The sequence below is a fragment of the Myiozetetes cayanensis genome, unplaced genomic scaffold (genome assembly GCF_022539395.1).
Source record: "Myiozetetes cayanensis isolate MyiCay16 unplaced genomic scaffold, myiCay2020 scf3, whole genome shotgun sequence".
Taxonomy (NCBI): Eukaryota; Metazoa; Chordata; class Aves; order Passeriformes; family Tyrannidae; genus Myiozetetes; species Myiozetetes cayanensis.
The window spans coordinates 14,378,506-14,400,024 of NW_026087521.1; the positions used below are offsets into that span (position 1 = coordinate 14,378,506).

General features: G+C 38.4%; 1 protein-coding gene across 4 annotated transcripts in view; it reads right to left on the reverse strand.

Moving 5' to 3' along the window:
• The window catches only part of LRRK2 (leucine rich repeat kinase 2), a 64,104-nt gene extending 42,805 nt beyond the window's left edge, over nt 1–21,299 (reverse strand). For 2 of the 4 annotated variants that reach the window (XM_050325102.1, XM_050325101.1), the window contains exons 1-11: nt 20,884–21,299; nt 20,696–20,781; nt 16,354–16,460; nt 13,024–13,112; nt 11,607–11,741; nt 9,905–10,039; nt 6,600–6,731; nt 4,040–4,159; nt 2,799–2,923; nt 2,180–2,259; nt 1,323–1,429 (exon numbers count right to left, since the gene is read on the reverse strand). In XM_050325102.1, the coding sequence (XP_050181059.1) occupies nt 1,323–1,429; nt 2,180–2,259; nt 2,799–2,923; nt 4,040–4,159; nt 6,600–6,731; nt 9,905–10,039; nt 11,607–11,741; nt 13,024–13,112; nt 16,354–16,460; nt 20,696–20,781; nt 20,884–21,043 (1,276 nt within the window). In that variant the 5' untranslated portion in view covers nt 21,044–21,299. Of the gene's footprint in view, nt 1–1,322; nt 1,430–2,179; nt 2,260–2,798; nt 2,924–4,039; nt 4,160–6,599; nt 6,732–9,904; nt 10,040–11,606; nt 11,742–13,023; nt 13,113–16,353; nt 16,461–20,695 lie in introns of all 4 variants that reach the window. The other 2 variants (XM_050325100.1, XM_050325103.1) reach the window with 2 other exon arrangements.
• Between the last annotated feature and the right edge of the window lie 220 nt (nt 21,300–21,519).

Here is a 21,519-nt window from a genome sequence, read left to right on the forward strand (position 1 = left end):
TTATACTTTTTCCATGTAATTGCACTCTGTGATCATGTAGGAAAGCTATAATTTAAAGCTTTGAAAAAACCTGCAAGCTTCCATAATAAAATTTCAAAAGTGAAATTATTTCATTCTATTGACTTTGTTAATTCATTTCTTAAAATTCAAATATCCAAGCACATGTTGTAGTTAACCAATACAAATCAGAACGCTACAAAGCCTTCTACATTATCATAGTAACGACCACCAGATCTTGTTATTCCCAGTCCAGTACATCCATTTCAAATGGTTAGTTCAAGCAACACTGCATTGTGCCAGAGGGTTTTACTAAGCTTCTTCATGTCTATCATTTTTGCTGTAAGCACATTCATTTAGGGGGAAAAAAGGGATAGTAACAAAAAGGCAAAATAAAAACTTGCTTTAGATTTCCAAAAGGAATCAGAGGCTCACTTATCAGTAACATGTTATGAAAGAACCTGTATATGATAACGGTATGCATACATTTATGAGATCTAGTTCTCAATACAGACAGATATTATCTCATAAATAACTACAAAACCTTTTAAGTGTTAGGTTTTATGTACTTGGATGGCTCAGTAACTAGTGATAGAACAGTGCTTTCTCACCTAGAGAATGGTAATTAACTGCTAGGCTTTTTCTTCCTATCTAGCCAGTGGTTTTCAATGTGCAGTCTGCAAACCACTTGAGGTCCATAACCATTTCAAAGGATTCTGGGAAAGGTATCTAATAAAAGCAGGCCAACTGTCAGTAGGCTTAAATACTCTACCCAGGGGTCCACATCTCCACTGAAAAATTTTGAGGGGGTCTGCAAATCGAAAAAAGTTAGGAAACCATGTTAGGGACACAATCAGGACCAAAGCAACCTTGAAAACTGTCATGCACATGGTTAACTTTCTACACAATTTGATTCACTGAAGTCCACAGGACTGCTCAGATCTCCCATGATAGGTAAGAAGATGGTATTTGTTGGGTTGTATTCCTTATTCATGTGATTTTCAACAAATGCTGCTCTTGACGAAATTCAAACATGACAAATATTTAAACAAGCATACAAAGAGAACACACTCTTCATGTCTCCTGCTCCAAAAAGTAGCAATTGCAACACACGAACTGGCAGAGAACTCTTTACTTCCACATAGTTTTTGATACTAGCCAACAACAGCTTTTTTCAAAGCACGGAACAAACTCCCTACTGAACACAACAGCATAATATTCTAATCACAGGAAATACTGTATTCATTCAATAGCACACTAAATTCTCTTTAATATAAATGCAATAACTTTCTGCTGAATCAGAAAGTAAAGATAAAGTCCCTTACCGTTTTGCTGTGACAAAATTGCCAAGGTACTAGCAGCTGCTTGAAACACTTCTTTTGAAGAGGAGTGCATCAGCATGGAGAGCATCACTGCTCTGTCTACTGGGAACCTTTCAGAGAGAAAAAAATCACTGCATATTGACTGTATCACAGAAGCTACTTCAAAATTGCAGTTTCCTAAAAAGGTATCATGAGACAGAATTAAATTTTCAGATGATTGTTCTTGGCTTCTAACGTGTTACCAGAGCAACAGTTGACAGAAAGCCCTTTGTAACCCACGCAACTTTGTCTAGTCTGAACCTCACTGAATTCACTTGGAACCACACCTTCCAAGTGACTTGAGGTCCAGAACAGGGTACAAATAGGCTTACTGAAAATTGAATGACTAAAATTTTAAGCAACTCTAAGAAACAGTTAAAGTAAAATGGAAATCTGTGTCTTATCCACGCCTAGATTCTCCTTGATGAGGCAGCATCCCCTCTTCAATGCTCTTCCATCTGATTTGTGGAAATGAGCACTGCTTTCCCACACTCTTTACATGCTGGATATCTTAATCTTGTCTACCTTCCTAATTCTTACATTCTTTATCCTTGTTGCAACTGAAGACAAAATTCCTTGTAAACTGTAAAAATTAGTTCTAATAGACTGTGTTCTGACCCTTTATTAAAACACCAGCAGTTTTGCCTGAATCAAGGTTAGCACACTTTTGAAGAAACTTTGTAGATAGATCATCATGCATTTAATGATATATTAGAAAACAGGAAACAAAACTAAAAATAACTGAAACATGAAACTCAAAATTGCCTAACAATAGGCACTCATTTTTAATTTCCAAAAATCCAGTTCAAGATAACACTGACTGATTATCTCCATCTCCAATCTTCTCATGAAGGTTACGTTGATACAGAAACAGATTTTTCAAAGCCCAGCACGCAGCCTCCTAAATATAAACAGACACAAAAATATTAAGAAAATATACCTTTAGAAGATTAAAGCATATGAAAAAACTTAAATAGTTTGACTGCTTTTCAGTCCACAACAGAGGTACCAGGTGCTTTATGCAGAAATACAACAAAATGTATACAGCTGGAATAGGCCTGAGTAACAAACATGTGCCACATTCTCATTATTTGATTTGCATTTTGATACCTATTTTAGGCCAAGACTAATTCTGCTGCTGATGGGCCTGTGTTTGGCCGCTGGACACACAGTAGGCATGTAAACAACAGTCTTTGCATGGTCAACGCTTTAGGTAACAAGACTCATCTTAACTACCAACATTTGATCCAAAGGAGTAACTGAAACCTCTTAAGATGATCAAAGATAAGAAAGGCAAGAAAGGTAAGATTTATTCTAAACCTAATCCAGCCCTTAAAGCTTTTTTTTGCCTGAGGATATATGTGAGAAAAGGATGTTGCTAAGCATTTTATTCATATATAACGTAGTCTTCCCACACTCCCATCATCCAGAACTTCTTACCAGCACATCTGTATTTTTTCGGTGCAGTTCTAATGCTCTGTAACATGCTTCCAACCAGCATAATTTTTCTTCCTCCTCCTCTTCTTTTCTTTCCTCCAAGTCTCGGTTTAAGAATATTGTTTCAGCTTGAAATACAAAATATTTACAATAAATTCTTACTGTGAAAACAAATCACTTATGTCTTAACCTTCCTGCAGTCATGGAGGTGCTCGCGCTGCCAAAGTGCAAAAATCAGGGGGAAGATAAGCCTTTTCTGGGAAGGGAGAAGTCTTTTGACATAAGCTTTATGACAGATTTGAAAAATGTCTGTAAGGTTATAAAGGGAGTAAAAAACTTCACTCTAGTGTAGTAAATGAGTCACAGAGTTAGAGATCAGTCAAGGCTTTGGCTGAAAAGACCTGCATGTAAATACACTTTTCTCCCAGTGTATTTACATACAGAATACCACAACTGTAGAATATAACTGTGAATCATTTGCATGTAACCACTCATTACAGAGCCATCAACACTCTGAAGCAACGCCATTAAAAAACAAAATGCAAATTGCAGTTGCTAAGGGAGAAATATCTCGTCCCAGAAGGTGCAAGAGAATTTAAAATAAACCATTTAATACCTGTGATTTTCTCAGCATTTAAGGGGAAAAAAAAGGTACCAACACAGACCATAATACCTGAGGCATAATGGAGTGTGTACTGATTTGCAATCTTTGCTATTTTGGGGACTCTTAAACAGCATTTCTACTGACTTTTGTATGGGACAATTAGTCAAAGAGGATCAGATTCTTAGCTTTTTGCCACTATCTAACTAACCTCTGTTTCAATATAATACCTGAAGTGTACTCAAGGAAAAGTTTAAATCTTTTAATTGATTTCAGAACTCAAGCACAAGCACTGATTTTGTGTTGCTATCAACTGCCACAATATGAGTACTATCATACCTGGCAAACACAGCATCAAATCAGTGTTACTACCACTAGAGATTTTATGTCAACTAGAGATTATCCAATATTTGCCTAGGAATAAACAGTTTGTTTTGTTCAGATCTGAACACTGTGAAGATGTTGGGCATATGATATGAACACAGCCTTCTCAAAGTACAACGACAAGCTGTAAGCATGTAGGAAATCTAGCTCTGTGAAGGCTACCTTGCCTGAGGCTTTCGTGGTAAAGGCATGGAGCTTGAAATTATTACAGGAAATTACCAGAATGAAAAAATTAACAAGTAGACAGAGATTTACTCACTTAGAAGAGCTAAACAACTGAGAGCTGCAGCTTGTAACTTTGCATTTTCAGGATATGCTGCAACAGCCTTCACAATGACCTCTGGAACCTTATGTAACACAAGGATGTTGAAAAAATTTCCTGAAAACACATGAGATATTAAATTGATATAAATACATTCCTATAGCTTTACATGCATTTAACATAAATTTCTTGGCACACAATGCACAAACTTCGTAGCAAACACTGTGTTTCTTATTAAAGGGCTTAACACAACATTTTATTTGTGGAAAGAAGAGGTCAAGGAAAAAAACCAGTTGGGATCTAGATTCTTTTTGGGGTTTTTGGTTCTATTTTTTTTTAACAAAAGACGGAGGTTTAATGCAAAATGAAGCACACACTGTCATCAAAATAAGAAAAATACAGTTAGTGTATCACTTGCAGACTTCCTGCCAGGAAGGAAATGGAGTCCTGGTCCTGAATTCTTACAATGATTTGATTTATCCTATGAAGCAAGTCATTTAACCCTGGTTTACGCTCTGTTTTTGCCCTCCTCATTAAATAGATCAAGGTCATTCTGGAATAGCAGAAAGCACTACCTTTTGATGATAAATATATTTTAAGCATAACTATTACTGTACATTGTACAGTATTTTGTTATAGGCTGAATATAAAGAACTCTCCAAAAAGCAAGCAAGTTAAAATAATTTCCATGTTTGTTGTAAAAACATGTATCATGCATAAAAAAACAGAGCAACGCTCACTTAAATATAATTTGATAGCTATAGTTTCTATTTTGATATTCAGTTTTGTTTAAATCTTCATTAGAAAAATGAGAATCCCGCTAGAATGTGAAAGATCAGTAGTGTGGTCATGTTACATCAGTATCGCTGTTTCCTATTGTATCTTAATGGAAATGGTATGTTTGTGTAAATGCATTACTTACCTAAAAAATTTAAAAATCTTAGGCTAATTGATGAGTAATTCTGTTGGACTTGTGGCTGGTCAAACAAGTGTCAGCCAGTTAAAATTCCAAGGAGAGTCAAATCTAGTATAGTCATTACCACCCTAAACAAAAACGTGTGATGGTGATTTTGGAAGCCAGTAGATGCTGACTGTACCATTTCACTGCCAGTTAACAAGGGTTTAGGAAGACTGTGTCCACCAGAAAAATTTGAGAAGCCACACTGGTTAGATGTAAATCTTCCAGACTATTTCCAGGAGCACCTAGCAATCTCACACCTGTTTCCCTAACTGTGTGATGCTGCGGACACCTCTTTCATAACTCTCCTAAAGTTGTTCTTTATTAAGATAAGGGGTATCTGTTACACCGAAAGAAGAAATGGATCTTGAGGCTGCTTTTCTGCCACTCTCACTTGTTGGTCAGCATAAACACATGATAAATGTGTGACTGGAAACAGGTTGAAAACAGGGCAAGACCAAGGCATGTCAACCAAGTCACTGTGTTCCCACAAGTGCTTGATCTCCCTGCCTATCTTCAGTTAGCCGTGCACAGGAAACCAGTCAAGGGCAGCATCGCCTCTTGCCAAAAAAAACCTGCAAATACCACCTCAGTGGCCACCACATTTCGTTGAAAATTGTATTTGGCTTTCTGAAGGGGAACTGGAAGTTGCTCTGGGTTGCACTCAAGTCTGATCCGTATTTTCTACAATACTGCACAAAAAAGCAGAAACAGATGGTGAAAGGATGGGACTGACTTGATTAAGAGGAGTCATGCATTGGTACCAGCATCTGCAGTAGCTTCAGGCCACCACCTGCAAGAACTGGGAAGTCTAACTCATGAGGAAGAGCTCAGCTGAGTCCTTGATGAAGAACCAGCGACGGAGTGCAGACTGCTCAGGCAGCTGCTCACAGTGGTTTTGCATGCAGCAGGGGGAAAACATATTTATTCGTATTTCGAACTTCCTATTACGTGGTTCTTGGCAACTGTTCAGATCACTTTATTATATTCACAAGTGAGAGTACAGAGTTGCTAAGAGGCATTACATTTTGCCACTGGGATCATTTCTCTTGATGTGACACTAGCCCACGTAAGCCCAGACAATCAAAGTACTTAAGGCAAGTTCAGGACCCAGTGGCTCTTTCACTGCTGCAGCACAGGGGGCCCCAAGACAGGCACCATCACTGCCAGGAATGCAGTACAGGTCTCTGAAGATAAATACATTGCAAGCAGGAAAAATACAAACTTGCAGAACACCTTCCAGGTAATTTTGTAGCACCAGTTGTTTCCCACACATTCAGCATTTCCACTTCTAAAAAAGAAATCCAGAAATCCAGATTTCCCATTCTTACATTCTCCGCCTTTTTTCTCTCTTTACTTCCCCCCAGCTTGAGTCGTTTATGGCAGCTTCTGATTGTTACTAATGTTTAACACAAAAGGATACCATATTGACTGTGGCCAGTGCTACCTCAGGATGTTTACACCATTAGAGACATGGATCTATACACCACTCTGAGGATTAACTGGAACATTAGTAGCCTTGTTGCCTGTAATGCTGCCATTAAACTCAGCCCTTACACAGTCAGAATAAGCTGACTATAAACAACTTTGTGAACTTACCTAAAGTAAGCTTGTGCAACAAACAGCAACTCACTTCCTGAACTGTTTCACTGTTGGGGAAACTTTTCATCATTTCCACTATAACATTGTAGCAGCGAACATCTCCAGACATGAGCACTTCAACATTACTGGCTAAAGAAAGAAACAGAAACAAAAATTGCTTCTTAGTAAAAAAAAAAAAAAAAAAAAAAAAAAAAATTCAGGCCTGTGTTAAATTCATACCTAGTTAAATAATTTATTTAGGAAACTGCAACTATGTTTCAGTTTTTGCCCTGCAACTTGAGAGAAAAGTGGCTTTATTTCTTGGTATTGCCAGAGAAGATATTAATAACTATGAACACCTGTAAATAATTCATTAAGGTCAAAGTTTGCATTAACATTTGTGGATTTGTTCTATTCTATATCAGGCCATGCAACAGGAACCTCCTCACAATTAACTTATGTAACTTTTTTCTTAAAAAGAAAAAGTTATTATTTTAATTTAAATTAATTCTACTGTTTCTACTCTACCTATTGTGTACTGAGGGTACACAAATTTTCATCTACTGTTCCTGTAATATTTTGAAAGTCACTGTAAATCCTGTATTTCACAGAATCACAGAAGGATTGATGTTGGAAGGTAGCTCTAGAGATCAGCTTGTACCTTGCTCAAGCAAGGCCACCTAGAGCAGGTTGCCCAGGGCCACGGCCAGGTGGCTTTTGAGTATCTCCAAGGATGGAAATTTCACAACCCCTCCAAGAAAACTGTGCCAGTGCTTGGTCACTCTCAACCTATTTACTGCTTAATACTCAAGCCAGGCACAGAACCAACAGGATAATCACAAGAGCCAGTACAAAGACAGAATGCATCCAGTCCCGATAAGGACAGAAGGATCCTACATATAGAACTTCAAGACAAAACAACATCATGGTAGTTAAAACACAGGGCACAAAAACATCCTTGTAGTATGTCTACCAGGGTATGAGAAGAATATGAACCCAAAAAATCTTGGCCAAAATCTTGACCCCAATGAATGAAAAGGAGTCCTGTCGCTGATTCCAAGGGAGCTGGCATTATTCTGCTAGGGTTTATAAACTTCCTTAATTGTTCTTTCAACAGCTTGCCTTTCCTGGATGCAACATGAGAATAATATTCACAACTGTATTATTAAAGATAATTGGTATTTTTAAAGATCTTCTAAATAATATATCTCTGAATATTAAATAATGATAACCTGCAAGTTGAAAAAGCAAACTGAATAGGAAGCATTTCTGAAGCATTCTATTTGATAGTGAAGGAAGGTACCTTTCACAATGCTTTAATATGACCTTTTAAAAGGTATATTCCACAATATTGCATCACTTCACAGTAAGATATATTTTCACAGGTGACAACTATAAACATTTTAAAATATTCAGAAGATTCCAAAATTTATTACAACAAAGGGAGCACAATCAAATGAATGTTTAAATTCTGCAAGATCCAAGCAATGGTACATTTGCAGGGAGCCACCGTTTCCCAGAACAAGCTAGAGAAAAGGAGGTGGAACAGATTTTGTTTAATCTTAATCACCAGAACTTGGTCATTTCGGTTCTCCCAACAAGCGATGAAAAGATCTGAGCACTCATCACTGAGATGGTGTATCATCCCAGCTGTAACACACAGTTCAGGTTAGGTAAACGTCCTCTTGAGGTGCCTCTTTCTCCCTACTAAAAAGAGGAGAAGCCTGGCTGGCTCCCTATGCCTATCATTTAGATGGCTAACATTCTATGACCCATCACTCCACTGCAGATTTTGGAGGACAGTCAGCAGCAAAGCAATTTTCTCATGCCATCAAGGCTACTAAGATTTAAAAGGGTTCTTGTACCACGCTGCAACAAACCCTTACCCTGCAATTTCTCATAGCATGTAAGCCAGGACAGTTTATGTATGGATTAGTGAAAGAAGGCATAGTGAGGTACTCATTTGGAACTTCAGGGTGTGGGGAGACATTTTACTACTGGATAAGTTATAGTATGTACTTCCAGTGAATTAACTTCTGCATTGTGGCCTTAAAGAAATACATTTTGTTGAGTTTTTGTGGGATGCCGCAAACCAAGAGTACAAATGTTTGCTTTGCACATTCACGTGCAAGCTGTCTTTGTTTCTCTGGCTATTTTCAGTCTTTCATATTAGAAATGAGAGTACTAAATACCTAATTTACAGAGGTCTTTTTCATGCCCTTCTCTTGTTACTTTTATTTACTGTTTTGAAGAGCACTTGAAATCTGGCATCTTCTTCCCCAGATAACAGCAACAACTTCTGAGCTATGCTAAAATTATTTCTGACTCAAGGAATACTTAACTTTTTAAACACAGACTGGAACAGCCAGAAGTTTGAGAAACAGAAACTAAATAGCTCAGAGTCTGATGAAATGTGGGACACTCGAGTCTGGTTCTTGTTTAGTGGCACACACAGGGCCAACACAGTTGCAACAAAGCCAGACAGGATGTATGAGCAAGGCTTTGTGAGGAAACACGTTTGCAGGAGGCACAATATTATGTACCACATGAAAGACATGGTGAGCAGAACTCTGCTCTATTCTTATCAAAACGACTACCAGCAGCAAGCTGACAAAAATTGCCTCTGTGTCAACAAGATCAAATTGCTGTTAACAAATTGACACAAATCAAGCACATTTCTCAGGATCGGATTTTGCCCAGAACAGGGACCGCTGTTATCAGAAGGCACAACATAACAAAGACATTTTCTTCCAGTCTCACTGCACAACACCTGAGGACACTTTAAGACCATCATGTGCAGAGTGCTACCAATGCTTGTCATTGCAGCCACCCCTGAATGATCAGAGCAGGTGTCTGAGCTCAGATACCTCTTCCCAGGCCTGGCCATTGAATTTGCATGGGCAATTTTCCCCCTGTGGAACAGACTTTGCCTAAAGTGTTCTTTACCTGCTACCCAAACTCACTGAAGATTGATTTAGTCAATAAATATATCTTACTTTTCAAGTATTAAAAGATGACAGGCAGGATCTTGAACTTCAGTCTCTACAATCATGATAAGCACCTCTATTACTACTTAATCCAAGCAGAAGAAAGTATTTGTCTGTTATTTATCAGTTTTAATGGCTAAATATAAAAAATATACCATGAAAAAAAAGAGTATTTCCCAAAGAAAACAGAAAAGTGATTTGTCTGGCAACTCCCAAGCAGTTCTCACTGATTTTTTACAATCACACAAAGATTACTTATTACAAGAACAGACAATGTGAACTGATGCATGCTCTGGGAGATGAGGAAATGAAAATAACTTCTAATAATACACTTACGTGGACTAGCTAAGGAATGTAATGAATAAAGTGCAGGAAGAATCACCTCTTCTTTCTCTGGAAACTCTTTAAATACTTTCAGTATGATCATATGATCTTTGCTTTCCACAAATTCAGTCAGCTGCTCTTCTGGAACTAAATTGAAAAACAAGAGATACAGTGTGTTTTGAGGAAATAAGAGGAAATGATTCATGAGAAAAGGCAATTGTTTTTATCAAGTTTCCTTATATTTATTTTCTGTGTTTCACCAAAAGTAAGGCACTCTCCATACACACCATCTTCCACAATTCGTTTTGCTAAAAACTGAGCTACTTTATAAGGACCTTTTTCTAGCCTACACTTTATATAACTGAGTCCTGACTTTTAAATGCTACCCTATGAATCTGTATTTTAGAACAAATCTTTTACCTTTTTTCATGGAACGAACATCAGATATTCCAAACCAAGACAGCACGTAAGTGAGGGAAAAGCTAAGCATACACTGGAAAAAAATTGATGGAATGTCATTTTTCATACTCCACGATTTTATTTAATTTCTCAAATTTTTTTTGATAATGGACTTCTTCCCCTGAAGATTTCAGTCATGCTTCAGTAAGAGCTTACTCTAATGGCTTCAGGTTTTTCCATTCCTGGCCATTTCTGTTATTCACACCGACATAACTGCATGGATGTGCAATGAGCCAGATGAGGGAACTGACCCAGGTTGAGAAAGAGCACCTTTTGAATTTCATAAGCAGGATCATTTTCTCAGCCTGGTTCAAGCTAAGGCTAAGCACACATCCACATTACACGGTGACAAGGTGTCACAGAGGTAGTAAAAAACCAGGCAGATCTGTAAAAATCAGGCACTTACAAAAAACAGGCACAGAAAATCTAAGACAATCAGCCTTTTATGGAGACTGAAGAGAAAATACAGCAGGACAAAAGTGTTTAGGGAGAGTGGAAGAGGGGAAGGAACACTGAAGATAATTTCAAGCACACATGTGTGGGAGAAAAACTTAGAAAAAAGCAATATAAAACGGTGCCAAAAAGAACCAATCTGAAGGACTGGAGATCATCTTTGAAACAAAGGAGTACAGCAAGTGATGGCATTTCTCACTATTTTGAAACAAGAAACTCAATTCAGACAATACAACAAGGGGCCTTCTGGCCATCACATGCACAGTTCCTGAGAATTCTGCAGAAATTCAATACGTGGTGCCTTCATTTTTCAGAAGAAACAGAGGAATATCACAGGGATACATAATCACCTTTTAGCATTGTCATGATCAAAAGCAGAAACAAGTATTTTTTTAAGTACCAATATATTGCTTGGTTTTAGAACTGTTCACATTTTACTAAAATTTACCAGTCTTTAAATATTTAATCCTGTTTAAATCCTGGGTTTGAGAATTAAAACCAAATGTCACTATTCTTTATTCCAGTGTTACCAAACAATGTTGAATCCTGTCTTTTCAGTTAAATCTAGACTCAGAAATAAAGACACATTTTGATTTTTTAAAAAGGTGTTATATTCATTGCTCTAATTTAGAAAATTTGTGTTATTGCTTGGAAAGTCTGTTGTGGGCTAACTCATTTAAAGAACAGACATAATACACAAACTAATTTGGAATGCAAAAATTCATTTATTGCATTTAAAAATCTGCCATCCCCTTCCAATCCATATATTTTTCTAACTTGATAAACTACAAGATATAAATACCTTTCTCAAAAAGTTTGTGTAATGCTTTACATCCATGTTGCTGGACCTCTTCATTTTTAGGGAAGGTGTGCATGGCATTAAATACCAAGGAAAACACATCCACCTCTTCTTCCAAGAGCAGGAAAGCAATTATGTCTGAATAGCAGAAGAGATGACACGTTGCACTGATTAGTTCTCAACTTTCATTGAAGCACTGTACTTAACCATTAAAATCTAAAATTCTGTAACACTGTCCTTAAAATTCACCTATTCAAATCCAGGTTTGTATAACCCATGACAAAGTTATCTTATAAGACAGTATTTTACAATAGAACTGATGTTCTAAAACTTTACTGCCAAAAAGACAGTTTCCCCTCTCCACTCTTGCTCCCACCTTGCACTGCTTTGGTGCTTCTCTGACTCTTCAATGTGCCAGTTCACCTCTCTAAACTGGTAGAAAATTAACCCATCAACCCCTCCCTCCCACCTTTTGCAGCTAAGAAGTTTCACTAAGAAGTAAAACTGATGGAAGAAAGGGGGCAGGACTGCAAGGAAAATGATAGGGCATTTGAAACGTGAGTGTCAACTACAGTGAACCACAAAATCAGTCCATCTGTATCGGTCTCACCCTCTCAGACATTTGTTGGCTGAAATTGGACTGAAAAGCCAATCTCACTGTTGCTCTTAGGATATTTAAAAAATTTTGAAAAAATATTAACTCTATAGCACGTGGAGGCAAAAAGATCCATTTCATGACAATTTTCAAACTACAGCAGTAACAACAGAATGTATAATGCCTGTTCCAGTGTTTCCACTGCAGCCAGACCCTTTTCAATACCTCACAATTAAAAGACTACAGTTAACTCGCCAATAGCCAGATTTTGCTATTATTACTATTATTATTAATTATTGTAATGCTTTATAACATGACCTGTCTCACATAATATTATATGTTAGCTTGAATAAAATGAGCAGAATCTCTCCCTTAGATTGTTTCTTTAATTACAACAGAAGATCAAGAATGGTAGCATCAGGTCTCTCTCTGCAGAGCAGAAAAACAGAGAAGTCAGAGATAATTTACTGTTTTCAAAAGTACTAGCCAGTGCTAAAGGAAGTAAGTCAGAATGTCACCATATTTGTACTTTGGTAAGAAAAAATGAGCTCTTACTTATTTGACTTAAGTAGTTAACTGCAAATATTTGTGTCTACTCTAATAACAAGTTGGCAAAACTAATTGGTCATGTTCTTCAGAGCCTTCAAATCACACTTAACTGGGTAAAAAAGGTGCAAAACATTACTTTGTATTTTGTATACAAGTACAAATGACAAGTGATTTCATCGAATAAAACAGAAAATTCTGGTCTGACGTCACACACTTTATATCACAGTTCTGTGTTTTAAAGGCTTAGACAAATTAGGAAAGTAAAACACACAATACCTGACATGAGGAGTAGATTTAATGCTTTTAGTCCTACTACAGCGAGATCTATATTTTCTTTGTGGTTTGTAAGCATTTTAAGAATCTGCCTAAAAATTAAAAAAAAAAAAAGGGGGGGAAGAGTTAAGGTTAAATATTAACATATACAATTTTTTAATTGAACATTTACATAATTACAGAAATTAGCAAAAGCTTAAAAAGTTCTCAATTAATTTTATAAAAAAACCTTCTATTTCAATTTATAATTTTTCAAATTAGCAATGAAATAATGTTGACATTTTAAATATGATCATACTTCATTAAAATAATTCTGTATAATTTACCAAATTTATTTTCATTTTCAGCTAGTTATATATTAATTCTACAGTGGACAAGTGTCATCCAGGAGGTGGTTACTCTACAGAGCACTGGGCTGTGGACAGTATAGCTGTGTAGCAAGAGCTCAGTTACAGTGAACAATCACGGGTTTGTTGGAAGAGAAGTAGCAGTTTCCTGGTTAAAGAACTTGAAGAGTGTCTTGGAGAACTCCTCCTTATCTAAGGTCCAACCACACAGCATTGACATGATGCTGGACAAATCACTAAAGAGGAACATTTCCTAGGCTGCTGATTTTTCACACACTCAGCCTGAGACCCATGAAGATAAACCTCAGAAAGGCCTGCAGCACAGCCAACCAAAGCTGACTTGTTAAACAGAGAGAGACAAACGATGCCAAGTACTGCAAAAGTCAGGGCATGTATCAAACTGGGTACCTAAAAATATTTTTAACTTATTTTGCTCAAACTACAACCTGTAAAACAGTAATCAAAATCTGTAACAATTTTTCAACAAATAAAATTTTAAAAGCAAATTTAATATTTTTTCATAAGTTTTTTAATGCTGTAAGAGCAACAGTCAGATTGGCTTTCACACTGAATGAAGTATATCTCAATAGAGGGGGGAAAAAGATTGTATAGTTAAAAACTAAGTAAAAATGCATAGACTTACACATACAAAAAATCCAATTAAAGAAATTTTTTTTTACTTTTCATTATTTTAGAGAACTTGACTCTGCAATATTAATAAACTTCAAATGTGAGTCACTGTATATATAATATCTAATAAAAATGGATTGTGCAGTAATTAATGATACTTCAGTTGATATTCTTGATCTGTCTTGAAGAGCATAAACAGCACTTAAAGTTTCATCCTAATTTCCCTCCTCAACTCTTACAATGATGTTGTTTGTCTTGTTGAAGTCTAACTTTATAAGCTGGAATGAATGTATCACTGTTTTCCCTTCATACTCTGATGTTGCTAGTTTATCTCCCCTCTGTTGTAGCACTATTGTGGTAGCTATGATGACCAAAGTAGACACAAAAGGCAAAATCTGATGGGAGATATAACATTCTTTATCTTTAGGAAATTCCCTTCATATAACCTCCCATTTCAAGCATAACCAAGAATGTAAAATTTTCTATACTCTTCTACTGTATGAGAGTTTAATATAAGAGATTACAAAACATGAAGTCTCTTTAAACTTGTAGAAAGGATGTAAATACACTGAAAGGCATTTCCTTCCTTTCTCTTCAATTTTTAATTATTTATCACATTGTCTGTCAAGGACACGTAAATCAATAGCAAACTACTGTTTGTAAACATGACTGCAATGTGATCAGGCTGATCATAGCTGAGACACAAGAAAGAAATGGTTCTTCTAGCTTAAAATTTCTGTTCTCCTAAAATAGTCACACACACAAAAGGGAAAATCTCTTGCAAAAAACCCCCAACTAGACCTTTTCTTCTCTATCCTAACTGTTTCCGGCCTTGCTGCAAACAGCACATATTCACTGTGGTGTGGTTTCACTGCAGTTCTAGTCCAGTCTATGCACTGGGAACATGAGATATAATTCAGCTGGTTTGCCCTGCTCTTGGCACTGACAGAGACGCCTGAGCCCACTCCCCCACTAAGAGTAGGTTTCTCCACAGCAAGGAAAACTGTCAGTGTGTCAGACAGGGATACACAGTTGGCTAAAATATTGGTAGTGGGAAGGTATTGTGTACAGCAATGCTGTCATCAGATCTTCAGGGAAGTTTGAAATGGATGCTTTGTTCAACCGCATGCACTGTGCGGGCTCTGAAGAGGCTTTGGGAAAGATCAGCCCTCAAAAAGTCATTTTTCTGGGACCTGAGAATGAACAGCAATATCTCCAGCTTTCAGAATAACTTTCAGTCAATTAACAAGCCATTAAGCTCCCAAAGAAATTATAACTAGCTTGTACAGCTTCAGTTCAGTTCTTTCTTGCTCATGAAAAGCAACTCAAATGCCTTTTACTTTCCAGAAAAAACTACCAACACATCTTTCAAGGGAGTTCATTCCCTTACCAACCATGTATTCTAGCCACTAGCAAACAAACAAATAAACAGAACCCCACAAAGCCAAAATGCATCTTCATGCTATCCTATCCAAGGAAGGGTATGGTGAAGACTACAGAGGCAGGCTCACTTGGTTACAGGGCTGCAGCTTGCTGCCATTCTCAGCCCCGAAGGAGACAATCTGTCCAAGTGAGGGAACACCAACCCAAGGCCCAAACCAACTCCCATTTGCTTTGGACCTACACCTAAAACCAGCATTTGTGCTACTGGACAACCACTCAACTAAACTATGTGGGTTTTCATCCCACCTAACCACAAACATCCAGAAACCACTTGCTTAGGCTTCCCTTGACAGTTCAAGGACAGAGATGAGCAAGTCCAAACCACAATTTTCTCCAGGATAACTTACCAAAAAGACGGACTTACCAACTATCCCTTCTGAAAGTTAAGATGTCCACTGACTTCACAGGTAATTCAGGTGATCAGTTTAAATACCCCATTTTTAAACAATAATATTAGGTGTGACAAAACCTCCTCTTCTTGATTTACATTACTTTAGGCTTGCGGATACAATTCCTCACATTTGGAAAGAACACACACAACCATCCAGGCAATACTGCATATGTCAAAAGGGTTGGTTTTTTTTTCGTTGCTTTGTTTTTCGTTTGTTTATTTTTATTTTTTTTTTTTAATGTTTAAATGGAATTTCCTATATTTCAATTCATCCCATTGCTTCTCATTCTATCACTGAGTGTCACTAAGAAAAGCCTGGCACAGTCTCCTTTACTTTGTCCATCAAGTATTTATACACACAGATAAGGTCCCTGCTGGAATGACTCTCCCATTCTGAAGACTGAAGAAACTCACAAAAAAAGCTGATGTAATGACTATATACAAATACATTTTCATTGCATATATATGTGCTGCCACAATCACCAAGCATTCTGGCAGACTCTTCGCATACAAAATACTTACTGGTGGACACCCAGGACTTCCCAGTCCTTCCCAACATCCTTAGGAGCTAAGTTCTGTAGAGTGCTTGGGCAAATTTCTATTAATTTACAAAGAAGTGACCATCCCATCTGTAAAATAAAAATACAGCTAATTTAAAACAGATACTCTGCTTGGAATTTATATGTTGTCTTCTAATATTCTTGACTTTTGGAAGACAGCTGTTCTGAAAAGTTACCTAGCTAATTCACTACAGGAAAATTAATTGACACAAGACAAATGGCATGAAAAGTTAAAAGATGGAGGTAAAACAGGTAAGATAATGATTCTAAATGCATTGCTTGTAGGAACACACCACTTTCAATCTGCTTCAGCACTGCCTGAAGATAAAGGCACACAGTTAAATGAGATGCTGACAGACAGAAAAATATGATGGGATCCACAGTACATCATCACAGGCAAGAGAAGAGCTCTGCACTATTACAAGTTCACCTTTATTGAAGAATGTGTGTTTCCACAAGAACTTGCCATTTAATTGCAATTTATAAGGATAAAGTATAAGTTTTCAAAGGTGTTCAATGTTTTAAACGAGGATGAGATACATAAACAATAGCACATATTTCATAATCTTGCTATCAGTCATCAACACTATGTGCTTTCAAAATGTAATGAAGGCAGTGGAAATTCTGAGATCGTAAAGAATGAAATAATACTAATCCCAATGTATTTGTTTTTAATAACCACATGTTTCATTCTATGCAAATTCTTTGACTTTCAAACATCTGTGAATAACGCCAAACCTAAAAATGTTCCTCTCTGATCTTCTGTATTGGAGAAATCTGCTGTCCTATGAATGCCTACAAGCTGATATGATCGAATGGGCTGCAGTGAGGATGCAGTAAGCAAAATCTGTATAAATAATTAACTGATGAGCAAGAAACCCTCTCTGTATTGAAAGAGAAGTAGTGAACTGTGAAATGTCAAATGTCAAGATGAAGCAGATTTTACAAAAAGGAATTATAATAAGGCATAAAAGCTTCCTTGATGGTGTAAATAAATAAATAAATAAAAAGGTGGAAGCAGGCCTGTGTACTTTAAGAATAGGGCCAAAACAAAAGATAAGTATGGCATAAAAACTATATGTGTAACTGGATCAGTTTTCCACAGGAGAGTTGTGTAAAGCAAAGGAGTCAAGATGGGACAGCCCACAACAGGAATGTAAATGGCTACCTCCAAAGAGTTTAACAGTGAAGTTCACAGAAAGTGCATGATCCCTAACCCTGCAATCAGTAAGACTAGAGACATAGAATTACAGGTTTGGTAGTATAGAGTCACCCAAAGAACAGCAGAGGCTTCAATCTAGACAGCTGACAGCTTTGGAGAGTAGGAAAAAGCTGATGTAGCTCCTTGGGAACTGGAATTCTGCCTTCATCTTTTACGTACTTGTTTACATGGGCTATGCTCATGCTATCTGCAGTAGTTTTGTTTGAGTTCAGATTTGCAGAGCCAAATTACAACCTTAGCACCTGCAGATGGATTTTTATCACGAGCCTATTTCCATGCTCTTTGCTTCCTTGGAAAGCAAGCTGGCTTGCTCTGCATGAGACTACAAATCATGTACTATGGACATTCAGGATGACTGGGCTGGTCTGCATAACTGAGTCCTGACTACATGTAGGTACAACAAATAGTCTTGCCAACCATCAATCCTCCCCAAGATAAGAGTCTATCAGTGACAGTCAGTCAGGTACAAATCTCAGAAACATTGCAGAGGTGACTATTAATTCACAAACTGTGTATTTATTTTTTTTTAACAAGTCCCACTTCTGGACATCCTACGTGTTCTTATAAAATACATAATCTGATGAAAACTTGCTTAATGACTTTAGAAGATTCCTTTTTGAATTAAAACTGTTTCTGATGAAATTCATATTCCCACTGAACATTTTTATTTGGATTGTGAGGACTCACAAGTATTGACAACTGTAAAAACAGTAGATCTAGAGAAGACCAATGGAAACATCTGCCCTGCTAATATCTAGTCTATTTTTCAATATTATAATCACAACCTTAGATAACAGAGAACTTATTAACTGTTTAATAACTATGTAAGAAAGTCAGGGTCTTTTAAATAATAGAAATCCTAAAGGTTACAGGGAAGGGGGAAAAAGTAAACAAAGACATTGTTACAAATACTTAAACAGGTCCCACAGAAACAGTTGGTGGCAGCACTGAAACTCTTGTTATTATTAAATCAGATCCCTTCTGTTTCCAGCATGCAATGAATTTATACTACATTATGTCACCCCTTCTAGGTGAGACAATACAGCTCTACTGACTGCTCTTTACTCAAGGGTACTCATATTTTGCTGTAGAGTTTCTAAGCTGCTCCAGTCATTGCCAGAGCAACTGCAGAAAATGACCATATTTACTTAAGGACGCCTACTTTACTTTCAAGCACCAGTGGCTTTCCAAACCAGTACCTTCCTACTTCTGAAGAAGCTTGCAGGGTTTACGCCTGCTGTCTGACTTGCACTAGTACTTGCAATATTGATCTACTATGGAAACATACTTTGTACAAGTCAGTGGAGCAGCAGCACTACCCGACGCTTTGTAACCAGTTAAGGAGGGTAGGTAAAGGTAATTCTCACTTCAGGTGTGTCTCTTACTGTGTTTATTCTCTGATGTGAGACAATTTTTTTACAATGCCGAAAGCAAAAGAGGTTGTTTAATTCATTTATTCAATGAAAATTCATTGGTAGTGCAAAGAGACTTCACTGTAATCAGGACCTCATTACTTCATCACTGCTGTAAAGTGAGAATTGTGTATTCACAAAGACTGTAAACAAATAGCAGTGAATGAAGCAAGAAGACACAGCTCTGCTAACATACTGTGCATGTTTGTAAATAGCAGAACTGAATGTGAAGAAAGAGTTGTCTAAGACATTTTATGAGGAACAGGATTTGAGCTTTGCATTGGCTATGAATTTCATACTCCAATACAACACAGTAATGCAAAGGAGCTCCAGAACTTCTAAACTGAAGCAGTTTGACTGCAGATGTAGGCAGATAGAAGATTAAAATAAATTTTAAATGCATTAATTTGGAGTGAGGTATTTCAATACAGTTAAAATGTAAATTAAACAATCACTATCTTCTTTATGCAATTCTGAGAGTGTTGTGCTGTCATTTCACACCTATTTCTTGTAGTGGTTGGATTTCATATGTTCTGCTTCCTAGTCTAAACTTCTGGGCAGAGCTTTTGTAAATTGTTATATACATGTAATATGTTTTATCTTGAAAATAATTGCTGATTTATTTTTCTGTATTTATTAACAACCTGACAATCGAATAGTAAAATAAGTAAAAACTTCAGATACTGCTCAAATATTTAGTCTTAAAAGAAAACCTCAAATCACTGTTATTCCAGATTAATTACTACACAAATAGAATTTCATATTTTAATCTGAATTTTCAGTTTTTTATCTCTAGCTAAGGTCTATTAGACAATAAAACCCAAAAAAACCCACAAAACAATCACCACACAAGCCCTCTTAAAATATACTATTGTTTAAGAGGTATTCGCAATATAATTTATGTTTTGCCTTCTAGGTGAATTGAAAAAAACAAAATATGTAAAAAAATATTGTTACCATACAAATGGGCTTAATGATAATAATAATAAAAAATGAGTTGCAAAGAAGTCTGGAGTTTACAAACATCCTCTAAGCATCTCATAGTCAGAAATTTAATAAATGCTTGCCAGGAAGGAGCTGTTTTGTATGACAAGTCTGGCAGCTGTACCATGAGTACAACATCAAATCGTGCAAGTGCCACACCTAATCCAAATGGGCCCATGTTGAGTTACAGGAGCAGACAGAACCTTAAACTGCAGAACCTACTAAAAGATTCTCTCTTCCCTTTAAAAAGCTGTGCTAGTACAAGTCTCTAGGATAGGGCTACACATATATGAATTGTAAAATTCTGCTTTTAAGAAGTTTGTCTAACCATGGCAAAATTCAATATTGACACGTCAAAATTATATTAGACAACATTCTTGGTAATTCAGAACCTTACATCACACAGTATGCACATTGTTTAATTTTTATATTCTACTTCGCCTCCTTCTGCCGTTTAAACAGAGACGCAGCAAGCGGCGTCTGCAAAGAGCTGAAGCGCTTGGTCCCTTTAAACGCCAGCGGTGACAGCGCCCTTCTACAGATCACAACAGTTCAAGAAGCGGCCCATGAGAAAGCAAGTCAAGGAGAAATCAACAAGCGGAACAACAACTTCTGTCCCGGGAAGGGCCGCGTCGCTCGGCGCATCCCGCGGAGCGGCCCCGGCCCCCGCCCCGCCCTGGCCTGACCTGCTGCACGCCGGCCGCTCCCGGGTACAGATCCACCACCAGCAGCACGGGCACGTGGACGTTTTTGCCGCTGAAGAGCCGGGGAGCTGTGAGGGGACAGAGACAGACAGACAGACAGACCGCGTTAGCGACCGGCGGCGGGCGGGCGGCACTCGGCGGGGCCGGGCAGGGCAGGGCAGGGCGCTCACCGCTCCGCCGGGCCGCCAGCTCCAGCAGGTCGCTCAGGGTCTGCACCAGCGTCTCCACCCGCTTCCTCTCCTGGACGTTCTGGAGCCGCACGACCAGTTTCCTCAGGGCTTGTTCCTCCCCCGCCACCGCCTCCCCCTCCTCGGGGCCGCCGCTGGCCATGGCCGACCCGCTGCCCTCACCCCATCCGCCGGTCGGCGGGGACGCGGCGGGGCTGGGCTGGGCTGGGCTGGGCTGGGCGGTGCGGGCCTGTCCCGCTCTGCAGCGCCCGCAGTGCCGTCACCCGGCCCTGCCGAGCCGCCCCTGCCGCGGCCTCCGGCCCCTCCCACGGCGCCGCTCCATGGACACGGCAGCCGCCCAGGGCCGGCCCCGCGGGCAGAGCGGGCGCCCCCCGGGAACCCCCGGGAAACGCCCGCGGGAATCGCGCAAGCGCCCGGCAAACAGAGCAGACCCGCCGACAGCTCCCCTGCCCCGTGACTGACGAGACAGCGGCCCAATGGAGCTGCCGAGCCGGACCCCGGGGTCCGCCCAGCAGTGCACATACCCTCTATGAAAGCGTCCGGACTGTGGGCGGCTATGGATCGGCTGAGATTTGAGGGATTGCCGCTTGGAATTGCGGTGGTTCTCCCGCTGCGTAC